The sequence below is a fragment of the Myxine glutinosa genome, chromosome 4 (assembly GCF_964187855.1).
Source record: "Myxine glutinosa chromosome 4, kmMyxGlut1.1, whole genome shotgun sequence".
Classification (NCBI taxonomy): Eukaryota; Metazoa; Chordata; class Myxini; order Myxiniformes; family Myxinidae; genus Myxine; species Myxine glutinosa.
The window spans coordinates 62,170,042-62,183,941 of record NC_136264.1 but is presented as its reverse complement, the minus strand read 5'-3'; the positions used below and the strand labels follow the sequence as shown (position 1 = coordinate 62,183,941).

The window sequence follows — 13,900 nt, the reverse complement described above, 5'->3', positions numbered from 1 at the left end:
GGTTGAGCTTCAACTTTCCGACAGATGGCCTCACATTATCCTCAAGCACCCTCTGGTACAATGAAGAATTCATAGTGGATTATATGATGGTGAGCTGCCCAGGCCCTGATGCAGCAAAGCTGCCCCGAACCATAATATTTCCACCACCATGCTTTACAGTTGGTATCAGGTTCTTGTGGTGAAATGCTATCTTTGGTTTTCACCAAACATGTCTTCTGGTACTGTGGCCAAATAGCTCTACCTTTGACTCTTCTGTCCAGAGCACATTGTTCCAGAAGTGCTGGGCTTTGCCTAGGTGTTCATTGGAAAACTTTAGTCTTGCCCTGATGTTCTTTCTGGACAACAAAGGTTTCCTCCTGGCACACCTCCCATGTAGATTAAATTTGTGCAGCCTCTTTCTCATGGTAGACTCGTGCACTTTGGCATCAACAGTGGCAAGAGCTACCTGTAGGTCCCGTGATGACATTCTGGGGTTCTTTGAGACTTCTTTCAGCATCTTGCGGTCTGCTCTCGGGCTGAACTTGCTGGGGGCGGCCTGGCCTGAACTAGTTGGCAGTTGTTTGGAATCTTCTCCACATGGAGATGATCTTCTGGACATTCGAATGATTGATTTCAAATTGTTTGGAGATCTTTTTAAATCCCTTCCCAGACTCGTAGGCATGTATAACCTTCTTTCTGAAGGCCTAAGAGAGCTCTTTTGATCTAGGCATAGTGACGCCGCACACTTCAACAACAAAAAGCAAACCAAACTAAATGTCTGAGGTTTAAATAAGGCAGGTTCCTCCAAGATCCTCTCTGACAATGTTCTAATCATTAGCAGCTGAGCTGGTGCACCTGATTCTAATTTTAGATATTTGAAGTAGTGATAAATGTAGGGGTGTACTTACTTTTCCACATGCGAAATTTGCATTTATGTTTATTTAAATTATACAATGGACTACAAAATGTAAATGTTTCATGATATTTGTTATATTATATCACCTTTATCTATCAATATTGTTGAAATGAAGATCAAATAGCTGTATGTTGAAATATGTTGAAAAAGTCAAAACTTTACATGGGGTGTACTTACTTTTTCACATGACTGTACATACATAGGGACAGACAAACACTGTTCTATATGGCTTTGGCCTATGGGTTACACCGTAAAAAGAAGTTATTTAAGTTGGTCATTAAACTGCGAATTTGGTACTCCAACCTGCTCTTGCAAGTGATCGCAAGTTGTGCTCTTCCATGAACCTTGACCTCTGCATATATAAGGGCTGAAAGCTTCTCTTTTTGACTGTCAGTGCATTTCTTTTTAAATTGTTTATGTGTGTTTGTGTGTGTGCGCGTGCTCACGTGTGCGTGTGTTTTGAGAATGCTTATAACACTGCTGAATGGTGTGTTTGTGTTGAAAGGATATGACTTTGTTAGAAAATCTGACATAAAACGATTTTCTTTTTCTTCCTTTCCAGATGGCTCCAATCTTTCAGGCCATTTACCCGCTATTTCACAAGGTTGTTGTGCACAGTCTCACGTAAGTTTCACATTTGAAGTTAACATGCATTTTTAAATTTTTTCCTGCAGTTATACAACAATCATTCATGTGATTCCATTGTCCAATCAGTGTAAGTGAAACTGCTCACATTTGGTGTGAGAAAAAAAGCAAAGACAGCTCTGGTGCTTGAAGGGTCTGGATCTGGGCTGGACAGAAGCAGAAAGTGGTGAGAGGCCTCATCGAGTGTATTAGGGTACCTGGAAGGCCGAGATGTCTGCATACTCGCCCATCGGATATTGTCAATTTCATTTTGACCAGCTTCTGGGGCTCTGCTGCTGAACCTGCTGTGGAAGCTTAGAGCTCTTTCATATTGCTCTTCAATATAAATTCCTGACTCTGCCAGTACCTGTGGGACGCCAGTATTCACATTTGGCCACGGGCGCCACAAACCCTAACGACACCACTGCCGGTCCAAGACACCCAAAGTCTCACAAATTCAAGCGAAAACATAGTTTTAACAATGCCACTCTGATGGCATCAATATAATTAATGCAACCCAAAATGGCCGCTGCACAGACCACCACCACGCATTTCCATGGCAGTGCAAGCACCTGGACATTTAACACCTGCTGATAGATCAGCCTCTCAAAGCAGTACCAAATATTTTGGGATCCTGTTATATAACAGGCGGCCATGACCTGTGACATGTTAATTACTTGTCCCCTTCAGAGAGGGAGAATTCATCTGGTCGCCTAAAAAATGCATCACAAGAAAGATTGAAAATAACTGAGGGACGAGAAATGCAAAATAGAAGAAGAATAGGAGAAGCAAAATAAAAGGAAGAAAAAGAAGAAGAAAAACCAAATGAAGACAACTTACAAGGCTATGTTGATGCTACTTGCTGATTTCAGTGTTTCCTCTCTTTTCCCCTCTCTCTCTCTTTCTTCTCTCTTCCTTTACTGTTCGTTTCTTCTCTTGTGTTTGTGCTGAATTGTTGCTCCGCTACGTCACCATCAATTCAATGTTGCTCTTCCATGAGATTTGCTATTTTCAAGAAAAAATGGCTCAGAGCCAAACACATAATTTATGTCCAAATTGTATCAGGAAACTCACGTAATCCTGGGGAAATGTGTTACTGGCTGAAAACTACAGATAAAAGAACAAACATCTGTGCCATGTTTTACTCGAGCATGGGTTAAATGTTAAATTGATGTTAAAACGACATGGATGTGAAAACGTGAGCTACGTAGATTTCAAAACTAGGTGTCCCATCAGCTTTTAGACGTTAACCATCCCTTAGTGTCTTGTGTAAAGAGGAGGTGAGTTATCGTGGCACCTCCATGCCTCTGAGACAATACATCTAGTGGACTGAATTGAGAATTGAATACCCGTCGAATTGGCATTCATGAACAACTACTGCAGGACCAATCCTTCATCGTTGGGGAAATGCCTGGTCAATCCACCTCGTATGCCACACACATATCCCAACCTTCAACAATAGGTGGGAGTGCTGGGATATGGACAGACTGGCTGTTGTGAACGTCCGTTTGACAGTATATTGTCAAGATGTGTAAACTGAGGAAGGATGCAATTGAGTTCCGTGTGTTCCTTGCAGGAATGGCTCTGTTGACGTGAATTGCACTGTTCAGTACAGTTATGCACCAAATGATACAGTGAGATTGTTCTATGAAAATGATCTGGTGGATGCTATCTTAACTGTGGTCAACAAAAAGAACCCGAACGACACTGAAATATTATTCCATCCCCTCACGAGGAACAACATCAACGCAATTGCGACACGTAAGCTTTTCTTATTTTTGACTCACGTGGGGGGGGGGGGGGGGGGGAGGGGGGGAGGGGGGATGATGTGAAGCACAGCTGTTTTTGTAGTATTTTTTGGCTGGTCCACGTTAGGCTGGAGGCACAATAAATAAAATGGTTTGTAGATTGCCATCACAAACACAGCAGATTTTATGGGACAAGCACACTATTTTACCCCACAGGTCTGGTCTCGACTTAATTGTAATCCCAAAGAGGTCACTTATGTGTTGGAGGTCGAGTAAAAACTATCAGGAATGAATAATTATTTTTCAAAAGACTGAAAAAGGTGCAAGAGAGCAGGGATTTGACATTCCACCTGAGATGAAGGTTTCTGTTAAGTTTTGACAGTTTCTGCATTCATTTGTGTTTTTTCTTTGTCTTTATGTTTAACCATTGCATACTGACCACTGGTGAGCAAAAGGTTTTATATCTTGTAATGCTTTCCTGAAAAAACTTTGCACAAAAATATTGAATCTCACGCAATATGCAGGCAGAAGACATTTCTGCATTTCCACATATTTCTGCATTTTCTCAATGTCAGTGATTTCCAAGAATCAGCACCTCAATCAGTAAAAAGATTCCTAATTGTTACCAGAATCATCTTTTATTAATATTAACAATGACGTAAAATTACAATTCCACAATGATGCAATTCCTCATCAAGCCCCCAACCAAACCTGAAAATGGGACGTGTGCATTTCACATGGAATAACAAAAAAGTAAATGTGTAGGCAGTGCAGAGAGTAAAATGTATATAAATAAATAAAGTCAAAGCTGTATGTTGGTGGTGGAGATGGCAAAGTGCATATAAAGAAATAATGGTCCAAAAGCATAAACAATCCTGTCATGGTCTCATTTAAATTGAAGTTCCCAAAATTTGGAAATAAAATAGTGTCCCATGACTTATTGCTCCGACAGTCTCAAAATAATTAGACGTGCTTCATGCTTGGATGTTATTGCATATGTGCGCCAAATAAGAAACATATGCATCCAGTCATTTTTGAGTGGAAGCTCGGGACGGATGGAAGTATGGATGGACAAAAATTACCCAAAATGTAAACTCCCGAGTGGGCTGAAACCTGGTTGGGAGCTGCAAAATACAAAAATAAACAAGAAAGAGCAATCAGAGATTGCAGACCCTCGCTAAGATGTGTTTTCAGTGGTTTTTAAGGCTTTTGTGTTCAAACAAATATGGCGGCAGAACGACGTGACTCATGACGTCATCATTACTTGTTTTCTCCACCAATTTATCCCAAGATTATGCTCAAGAAATTTCATCTTGATTGGTTGAAGTTTTGTACTTGTCGAATTATGACGTCATAATGGAGGCACCTATGACATCATCATTAACATATGTTATTCCACATGGAGAGTTCTTTACAATGAGCCATGTCTCAATTTCTTCTCGTCAGTGCTTTCGGAGATATAGAGGTGCAAAGTTTTTCAGTTTTTCCAAGATGTCGGCCGATCCACGTGACCCATTACGTCATAATTATCATTAAAAAATTCATACAGGTGGAGTTGCAGCTTTGGTGAAAATTTCCTGTCAATCGGGCCAACGGTTGCAGAGAAAATCATACTTATTCTGTGCGGACAAACAGACAGACGGACTCAAATGCAATACCCTCTCCTCAGGCGAGGGTAAAAATACTAATAAAAAATAAATCTAATTTCAAGCAATCAGATGAAAATTGAGGATTTAAAAAATTCAGCCGATGTTGACCTTTCGGCCTTTGTTGACCTCACATATAATGATGGATATATTTGCAGACCTGTTATGCAAATCATCTTCTAATTTGAAGTCACTTGGATTAAAATAGATGATTTTAGAAATTTGACAAAGTTGGTGTTGCCCTTTGGCCTATTTGACCTTTTGACTTCAAAATCAATAGGGTTCTTGCTTAAGACCAACTCTACCATTTCGTCAGGTTTCATGAAGATTGGTATAAAATTGTGACCTGCAGGTGATTGACATACAGACCAACAAGCCGACAAACAAACAGATGGAATAACGCACAAGATTTATCTTTCCTCTGCATTTTGAGAACGTTCCTTCATCGGGTGGTGTATATTGGACCGCTGCCATGATCGCTGCGGCCAAAGCATGCATTACCTCGTTTCCTTTGCATGAGTTGTAATCAAAATGTACGTTTGTATCCTCAAACGGTACCCTTATTTAATGACGGAAGACGTGTTGTTCAGTCTTCAAATGTACACCAGAGGCCTGTATGGCCTGTTCCAAGTCGAGGAATATTTGAGCAGGCTGAAACAAAATGGTGAGGCCTGTTCGGAGGAATCCTGTTCCTGTTCGTCCTGTTCGGTCCTGTTCGGAAAATGCGGAGGCCTGTTCCAAGTCGAGGAATATTTGAGCAGGCTGAAACAAAATAGTGGCTTCTGCGACATGACTGCAGGCTGACCAAGATGGTGCACCGCCATCTTGTTAAAGCTTATTTTGTTTTTTCGTGATGATCAACCATCTTTATGCACCCACACGTCATCTTTATGCACCCACATGTCATATTTATGCACCCACACATCATCTTTATGCACCCACATGTCATATTTATGCACCCACACATCATCTTTATGCACCCACACGTCATCTTTATGCACCCACATGTCATATTTATGCACCCACACGTCATCTTTATGCACCCACATGTCATATTTATGCACCCACACGTCATCTTTATGCACCCACACGTCATCTTTATGCACCCACACGTCATCTTTATGCACCCACACATCATCTTATTCACCCACACATCATCTTTATGCACCCACACATCATCTTTATGCACCCACACATCATCTTATTCACCCACACATCATCTTTATGCACCCACACATCATCTTTATGCACCCACACATCATCTTATTCACCCACACATCATCTTTATGCACCCACACGTCATCTTTATGCACCATGTAATGGACCTGACAAATAATATTCATACACCCAGACATTACATTCTTCAACACATTGACACCGTATGTTCACCTGTACTGTAACATTTACGCACATGTTCTGAACATTGGGTCGGTCTTTCTAGAAACACCCTTCCTCTACATGTGCGTTCATGCAGGAACTACATCAAATAAGAACTTCACCAAAGTCACTTGCTCTGCTTTATTGTGACCAATTTGAAGAATTTCCATATAAATGTATCAGCAGACTTACTTTATATTTTGGTATAAAAACAACACTCCAGAACAAGAAAATTAATTTGATTGATTGAGTTTATTTGTTGGTTAAAATTGTTCATTTTGCGGGTTTTCCCCTCACAATGGGAAATGGAAATCTACATTCAGACACCTACCGGCTAATGTCAATTTGATGATGTTAAAGATCACCGAACTCATCCCATTCCATGTTCTCTCCACAGTAACGCAGGACGAGGTGTTGGAACTTTATGATTGCGACACCACTGAACTTGGCTACAAAACAGTTTGGGTTGATGAAATCATCAAATGTGTCTATATTTGCAACACAAGCAAGCCAATTCCTTGCAGTGGCTTGGGAAATTGTGTGCCTCAACATGATGGAGCATACTGCAAGTGAGTCTCTCAAACAACGACAATGCCACACATAAAGTGAAACAGGTTATTTGACGTGCTTCCACTCATCACCTTGGGCTTCCTGTAATAAGATCGAGGTGACATTTTCAAAGGAAAGAGATGGAAGGGAGCTCACTGAGAATGGTCCCTCTGACCTCTTTCCTTTCTGCCACCCAAGCACCCATATAAAATGTCTTCATCTCCTTGTTCCCTTTTGAATCATTCGTCAATCTTGTGAACCTGTTCATCTTTCATCTTTCTCCTCCATGGGCCTGTATTTCTGTACAAAAAAAACAACAAAACAATATCATTTTATCGTGTTTCTCTGTGCAATTATGGAGATTTCCGATGCAATTGATTCCGTCTGCCATCCCACCTGGATTTCCAAACTGGCAGCGAATGATGTTTTGAGTTCCCTCCTTGATTGGCCCTTTGATTTTGTGCATGCTCGTAAGGAGTCGTTTGTTTTGGGCAAAATAATATCTCATGTACTTCTAGAGGTTGACGACCCTTAAGGTCGTGTTCTGGAACCAATCCTGTTCTTCCATGGTTTGCACTCATTAAAAGTCTGAGTCACTGGAAAATCGATTGTATCACTTTTCAAACAACTTCACTCTGTTCAGGATAGTTCTGCATTACTCCGCCATGCAGGTTGGGGCACGATCCCTCTCTACTGATCTGGAGAACTTAAGCAACTGATCATAAACCTAGAACATGACTTAGTGCAAAAAGACTCATATTCTCAATTTGTACTTTGTATAAGGACTGGCAGGAAAATCCCTGAATTTATTTCTATGATCATTCTCTGGAACAGACACATTTTCTGGAGCATTGGGCTTCACTATCAGGTACAGCGTGTCTCGGTTGTCGTCTCGGATCCCATTTTGTAGTATTAAGGCCCAGGAATCTATAACCCTCATTGTCATTGGAATACCACATCATTAAAATGCGATACAATATTTTGGAATGATAATCAAATTGTTGTTATATTCGTTGGATTAACAATTATCTCAAATGCTTTTTCAGCTGCACTTCAGGGTACACGGCAATGGATCTCACCTGCAAGGACGTAAATGAGTGTGAGGCAAATACACACAACTGCCATGAGAATGCGACCTGCGAAAATACCAACGGAAGTTTCACTTGCCCTTGCAAACAAGGCTACAGAGGTAACAAAGAAGCAAAACGAGATGTCCAAAGACAATGTTCACAAACACAAAAATTCTCAATCACAGTTCACAATGCAAACTCAAATGACCTTTTTCACAAACAAAACGGAATAGAGATAAAGAATCTAAATTATTTATTTTTTCTATGATCCTGTGATATTTCTGGAATGTCATATTTGTGTTGTCGCATCATCAATCTCTCCTCATTTTTAGTAATACCGGTACGTTTAGGTCTCATCATTATCAAATTTTACCAAAGCATTTTTCACGCATAAAACTTTCATCATGACAGTGGCGAGTGAAGAGGAAGATCAGAGGAATATCAAAATTTGTGTTGTTTGTAAATGGAAAGGCAGGTTGAAGCAATTTTTTAAGAAGTTATTACCCATCCTCCCTTTGTTTCTGCTCTCCATGATTTATTTCAATCTTGAGTCATGCCAGTAAATAACACCAGGTGGGTTTTGACTCGGTCTATCATCCTTCCGAAGTTGGCAAAACGAGTAAAGTCCAGCTTACTGGAAACCTGGGCCACTGCATCAGCAGTAAAGCTGCACTCCCAGCAATGATGCAACCAACAGCCACAGGCGGCATACGTAGTGACGATGATGACCAGTTTGCTTCCTATTTTAGATTGCGATTGCTATCTGGGAAGCAGCTTCTGCACTGCAAACAAACAATTAGGAAGGTACTTCACATTTCTCATATTCTTCTTCATTTGTATGCAGCACAAGGCTGTGGGGTAGCATCATTGGCTGAGGGCATGGCTGTGCTGCTGATGCAATGCCCTCTGCTGGTTAGGACAGGAATTTGGAATTTAGCCAGGGTGGGCAGTTATCTCACCTACACTTCACAAAGGGCACTGTGGGATTTTTAACATCCATCAACGAATGCTGGTAGACGGGACACTCGTTTAATGTTTATCCAAGGGATGGCACATGTTGATGAATCACCCTGCTGTGAAACACCAGGATGACAGTTTATAGCTGGGTCAGGATTCAAACCCAGGCTAGACAGCTTCGAGGTGAGTGTGCACACTCTAAGCCAACCTGTCCGCCCATTTTCATCTGATAGGCATTCATATACAAAGGGCAAGCAACATTTGTACTATTGTGGTATACATGCCGTGTAAGTTTGTGTTTCCAGATAACCCCGGCAAATTTGAAGGTGGTAAAAGTAAAAGCAGCAGGAGAAGCCTGAGTTTTTATTCCTCCGCCCCGAAGGTGGCCGGAGGCAATATGTTTGCGGCTTGTCCGTCCGTCCGTCCGTACAGGCTAAACCTCGTTTTTCTCAGCAACCACATGTCCGATTGAGACAAAACTTTCAGGGTAGGACAGACACCCATGCAGAATGTTTTTAATGATAATTGTGATGTCATAGGTCACGTGGTATGGCAGCCATCTTTGATGAAATGCATATAATTGAAAAAAATTTCTCGGAAACCTCTGAATGGAAAAATTGGAAACTTGGCGCACTGTCAAGTACTCCCAATGGGGAACTAAAGCATGATAATGTTGACATCATAGGTGAATTGGTATGCCAGCCAAAAATGTTTCAATTTAATTCCTTATCCTAAAAATCTTAAATTGCGTGCACATGATCAATAACACATTTGTATTGAAATAGGAAATTTATGACATCATAGGTCAATATATAATAAACTAGAATGTTTTTTTTGGGGGGGGGGGGGGGGGGGGGTTTAGGTTAAATCTAATATGGCTACCATGTGACCGATATATATATTTTTACGGAAACGGGGACGGCGCTCCCCTGACCAGAAGGGGGGGGAGGGGTTAATCCCCCCTTTTATTTTGTACTGGCCATCTCCGATCCTGAAGCTACCCCGCTCCCCCGTGGGGTGGGATTGGCCGAGGTGATTGGTCAAGGGATTCCCGTACACCTCCGCCAATCCCTCCACAAGCCAGGTGGGTAACTCCGCTCGAATCCCGGACAAGATGGTATTTTGCCGAGTGGTTTAGCAATCCAGAATCCGAGCCGGTAGCAAACACTAACCCGATTCATAAGCGTTGGCCGAAATCGCACCACAGGAAGTCAATGGGGAAATCACTAAAGCGATCGGACGAGGAGGAAACCAAACGGGTAAGAAATAACAGGATTTATTATTTTGTACATGAACCCAAAGAAAGAGGAGGAACGAAGGTAATTTACAGTGAAGAGGCAGAAGCAGATACACAGGGCAAATCCTTATACAAGCTTAACTTATACCCAGACAACATGAACAAAACAAACTTACGTACACAAAAGGATGGAATGGCAGGGATGGTATGGGAAGGCAGAGAAGGGTCCAGGCAGATGGTAAGCGTCGAGGTCCGGCTCCAAGCGCGTGCTCCGATCCACGCTTTGGGGTCGAGGCGAAAACCCGGCAAACAGCTCCGCGTGTCATTGGACGCGACCGGACAATTATATAGCAGGGGAAAGTTGGTATGTTGCATACGCAATTCTCGGCTTGGCAATCCCCGTGGCCCTCTTTCTGCCGCTCGCCCCTGTTCGCTCCACTCGACCGACACAGCACGCGCTTTCCGGAGGGGCGGAGCCAAGCCGAGCAACATATATATACACATCGATCATTGATCGTGAACCGAAAAATATGATAAATTACTGATGGTTTCAGAGTTATGACGTTTTTAAGCATCAACCTTTAAAACCGAGCTCCTCCCTCATTTTTGATCCAATCGAGGGGAAACTTCACAGATCTGTTCAGCATGTCAGTCTACTAAAATGTCGTTTTGGAATTTGCGATAGGGCACGTGGTTTGGCAGATATCGTTAATTAAACGAAAATATTTTTTAAAATGGATATCTCTTGTTTATTCTCGAGTTCTCAAGCCACACTGCGCGTCCTCAGCCTCGTCTCGCGAACGTCAACAGCGCGACACAGCACGCACTTTCCGGAGGGGCGGAGCCAAGCCGAGCAACATATATATACACATCGATCATTGATCGTGAACCGAAAAATATGATAAATTACTGATGGTTTCAGAGTTATGACGTTTTAAGGCATGAACCTTTAAAACCGAGCCCCTCCCTCATTTTTGATCCAATCGAGGGGAAACTTCACAGATCTGTTCAGCATGTCAGTCTACTAAAATGTCCTTTTGGAATTTGCGATAGGGCACATGGTTTGGCAGATATCGTTAATTAAACGAAAATATTTTTAAAATGGATATCGCTTGAATCGCTAGCACCTCAGACCGTGAGTTGGTAATAATTTATATAATTCACACAGTGCAATACATGCAGGCAGCTCCACGGAGCGAGCTTGCGGGCTTATCAACGAAGCGAGGCGTGACACACGTGTCTCAGCATACCTCAGATCAAGTTTGAAAACCAGCATCAACAGGGCATAAATTTGCATATTCGATCATTTTTGACAAAGTTATGGCACTTTGAACTTTGGTAGGGGACATGTATTGCAGCGCAATACTCAGAATGCTTGTTTTTCAAGATATTCCGCTCACAGGGTTCAGACATACATGGTGGTGGCCATCTTGGATTTTGACGTGGTGACCCAATTTTCAATAGCGTTCTTCCTTATGCGTAGATACACCCACACACCAGATTAGAAGTTGGTACTTCGCTTATTAGTCTCCTACCGGTGTACACCAGAGGGGACTATCGGTTTGCACTCCGTCCCTCCGTCTGTCAGTCTGTCCGTCTGTCAGTCCGTCACGCAAAGAATAGTTTTCCGGACTTTTTTTCTAAACTCTTAACGCTAATGATTTCAAACTTGGTACATGGTTTCCTCATGATAAGTTACAGATCAAGTTCGAACTTCACGACGTTTCGATCATTTTTGACAAAGTTATGACACTTTGAACTTTGGTAATTTCCTCAACAGTTTTCCGGACGACAGACTGCCGGTAGGGGACATGTATTACAGCGCAATACTCAGAATGCTTGTTAGTCCCCTACCGGTGTACACCGGAGGGGACTATAGGTTTGCACGCCGTCCCTCCGCCCGTCAGTCTGTCAGTCCGTCAGTCTGTCAGTCCGTCAGTCTGTCAGTCTGTCAGTCCGTCAGTCCGTCACGCAAAGAACAGTTTTCCGGACTTTTTTCTAAACGCTTAATGCTAGTGATTTCAAACTTGGCACATCGTTTCCTCATGATAAGTTACAGATCAAGTTCGAACTTTACGACGTTTCGATCATTTTTGACAAAGTTATGGCACTTTGAACTTTGGGAATTCTGATAATTCTGATGATCCTTAACTCAGTGCCATTTTAAGTTTTAATTTCCTTTAAAAAAGATTTTCTCTGCAATAATAGGACCCATTGAGATCAAATTTTCACCATAAGAGGGACTCGGTCTGTAGAATATTTTAATGGTAATTATGACTTCACAGGTCACGTGGTTCGGGCGCCATATTGTTTTTCGTGAAAACATGAAAACCCCTTTTTCTCTGCAATGGCTGAACAGATCGAGGCCAAGCTTTGCAGGCAGAATCGCATACCCATGACGAACAAACAAGTCAGCGAGAATGACGTCATGCGTCACATGGTGTCAGAGTTATGACGTTTTTAAGCATGAACCTTTAAAACCGAGCCCCTCCCTCATTTTTGATCCAATCGAGGGGAAACGTCACAGATCTGTTCCGCATGTCAGTCTACTAAAATGTCCTTTTGGAATTTGCGATAGCTCACGTGGTTTGGCAGATATCGTTAATTAAACGAAAATATTTTAAAAATGGATATCTCTTGAATCGCTTTATTGATCGATGTGAAACTTCATACTATAGTAGAAGTCATGAAGAGTAACAAATGTGCAAAATTTCAAGATGATTGGATGTACGGTCTGGAAGCTAGAAGTTGTTATTGTGTGAAGAAGAAGAGGAATCTAGTGTGCGGATTTAATTATTTATCACATGTACAGACTGAAAGCATCGTTGGACACGACCTGTCGCGGTCATTTTAACCTCAAATAAAATTCTAATTTAAGATTTGTCAATAGCTAAGGTATATTAACAAACGAATAAAACAGATTTGGTCAAATTCTGACATTTTTAACTCGATCGCATTTGACACAGAGTTCTGATAAGCTGAGGAAGATGAAACCTCGCATTGGCTTCTCCAATGTGCCATTAAAAAACATGGATATCTCTTGAATCGTTAGTATCTCAGACCATGAGTTGGTCAGTATATAATTCACACAGTGCTATACGTGCTGGCTGCTCCACGGAGCGACCTTGCGGGCTTATCAACGAGGCGAGGCGTGACACACGTGTCTCAGCATACCTCAGATCAAGTTTGAAAACCAGCATCAACCGTGCATAAATTTGCGTATTCGATCATTTTTGACAAAGTTATGGCACTTTGAACTTTGGTAGGGGACATGTATTGCAGCGCAATACTCAGAATGCTTGTTTATTCTGGAGTTCTCCTCAAGCCGCACCGCGCGCCCTCAGCCTCGTCACGCGAACGTCAACAGCGTGACACAGCGCGCGCTTTCCGGAGGGGCGGAGCCAAGCCGAGCAACATGTGTATATATATATATATATATATATACATACACATCGATCAGTGATTGTGAACCGGAAAATATAATAAATTACTGATATTTAGCGACTCGAAAGGTTCTTTATCAACAACTTATTTTCTCGTGCTTCTGCGGACCTGTCTGCAAGATGTATAAATCGAAGTCCCGAGTGCGAATCACAGGTGAGCCCATCCTGAGGTAATTAGCGATTGGGAACGATTCAGAACCTGTGGATAAATAACCCTTGGTAATTTCCCCAACAGTTTTCCGGACGACAGACTGCCGGTAGGGGACATGTATTGCAGCGCAATACTCAAAATGCTTGTTTTACTTTGTTTCTATTTTATTGTTTAGTACATTGTTTGCACATCAATAAAGATGT

At 41.9% G+C, this 13,900-nt stretch overlaps 1 protein-coding gene across 1 annotated transcript in view; it reads left to right on the top strand.

The window, feature by feature from the left end:
• The window catches only part of LOC137425859 (uncharacterized), a 245,516-nt gene that overhangs the window by 173,914 nt on the left and 57,702 nt on the right, over positions 1 to 13,900 (top strand). Inside the window, exons 43-46 of the mRNA XM_078775229.1 lie at positions 1,458 to 1,519; positions 3,096 to 3,280; positions 6,688 to 6,859; positions 7,886 to 8,028. Of these exons, the coding sequence (XP_078631355.1) occupies positions 1,458 to 1,519; positions 3,096 to 3,280; positions 6,688 to 6,859; positions 7,886 to 8,028 (562 nt within the window). The remainder of the gene's footprint in view (positions 1 to 1,457; positions 1,520 to 3,095; positions 3,281 to 6,687; positions 6,860 to 7,885; positions 8,029 to 13,900) is intronic.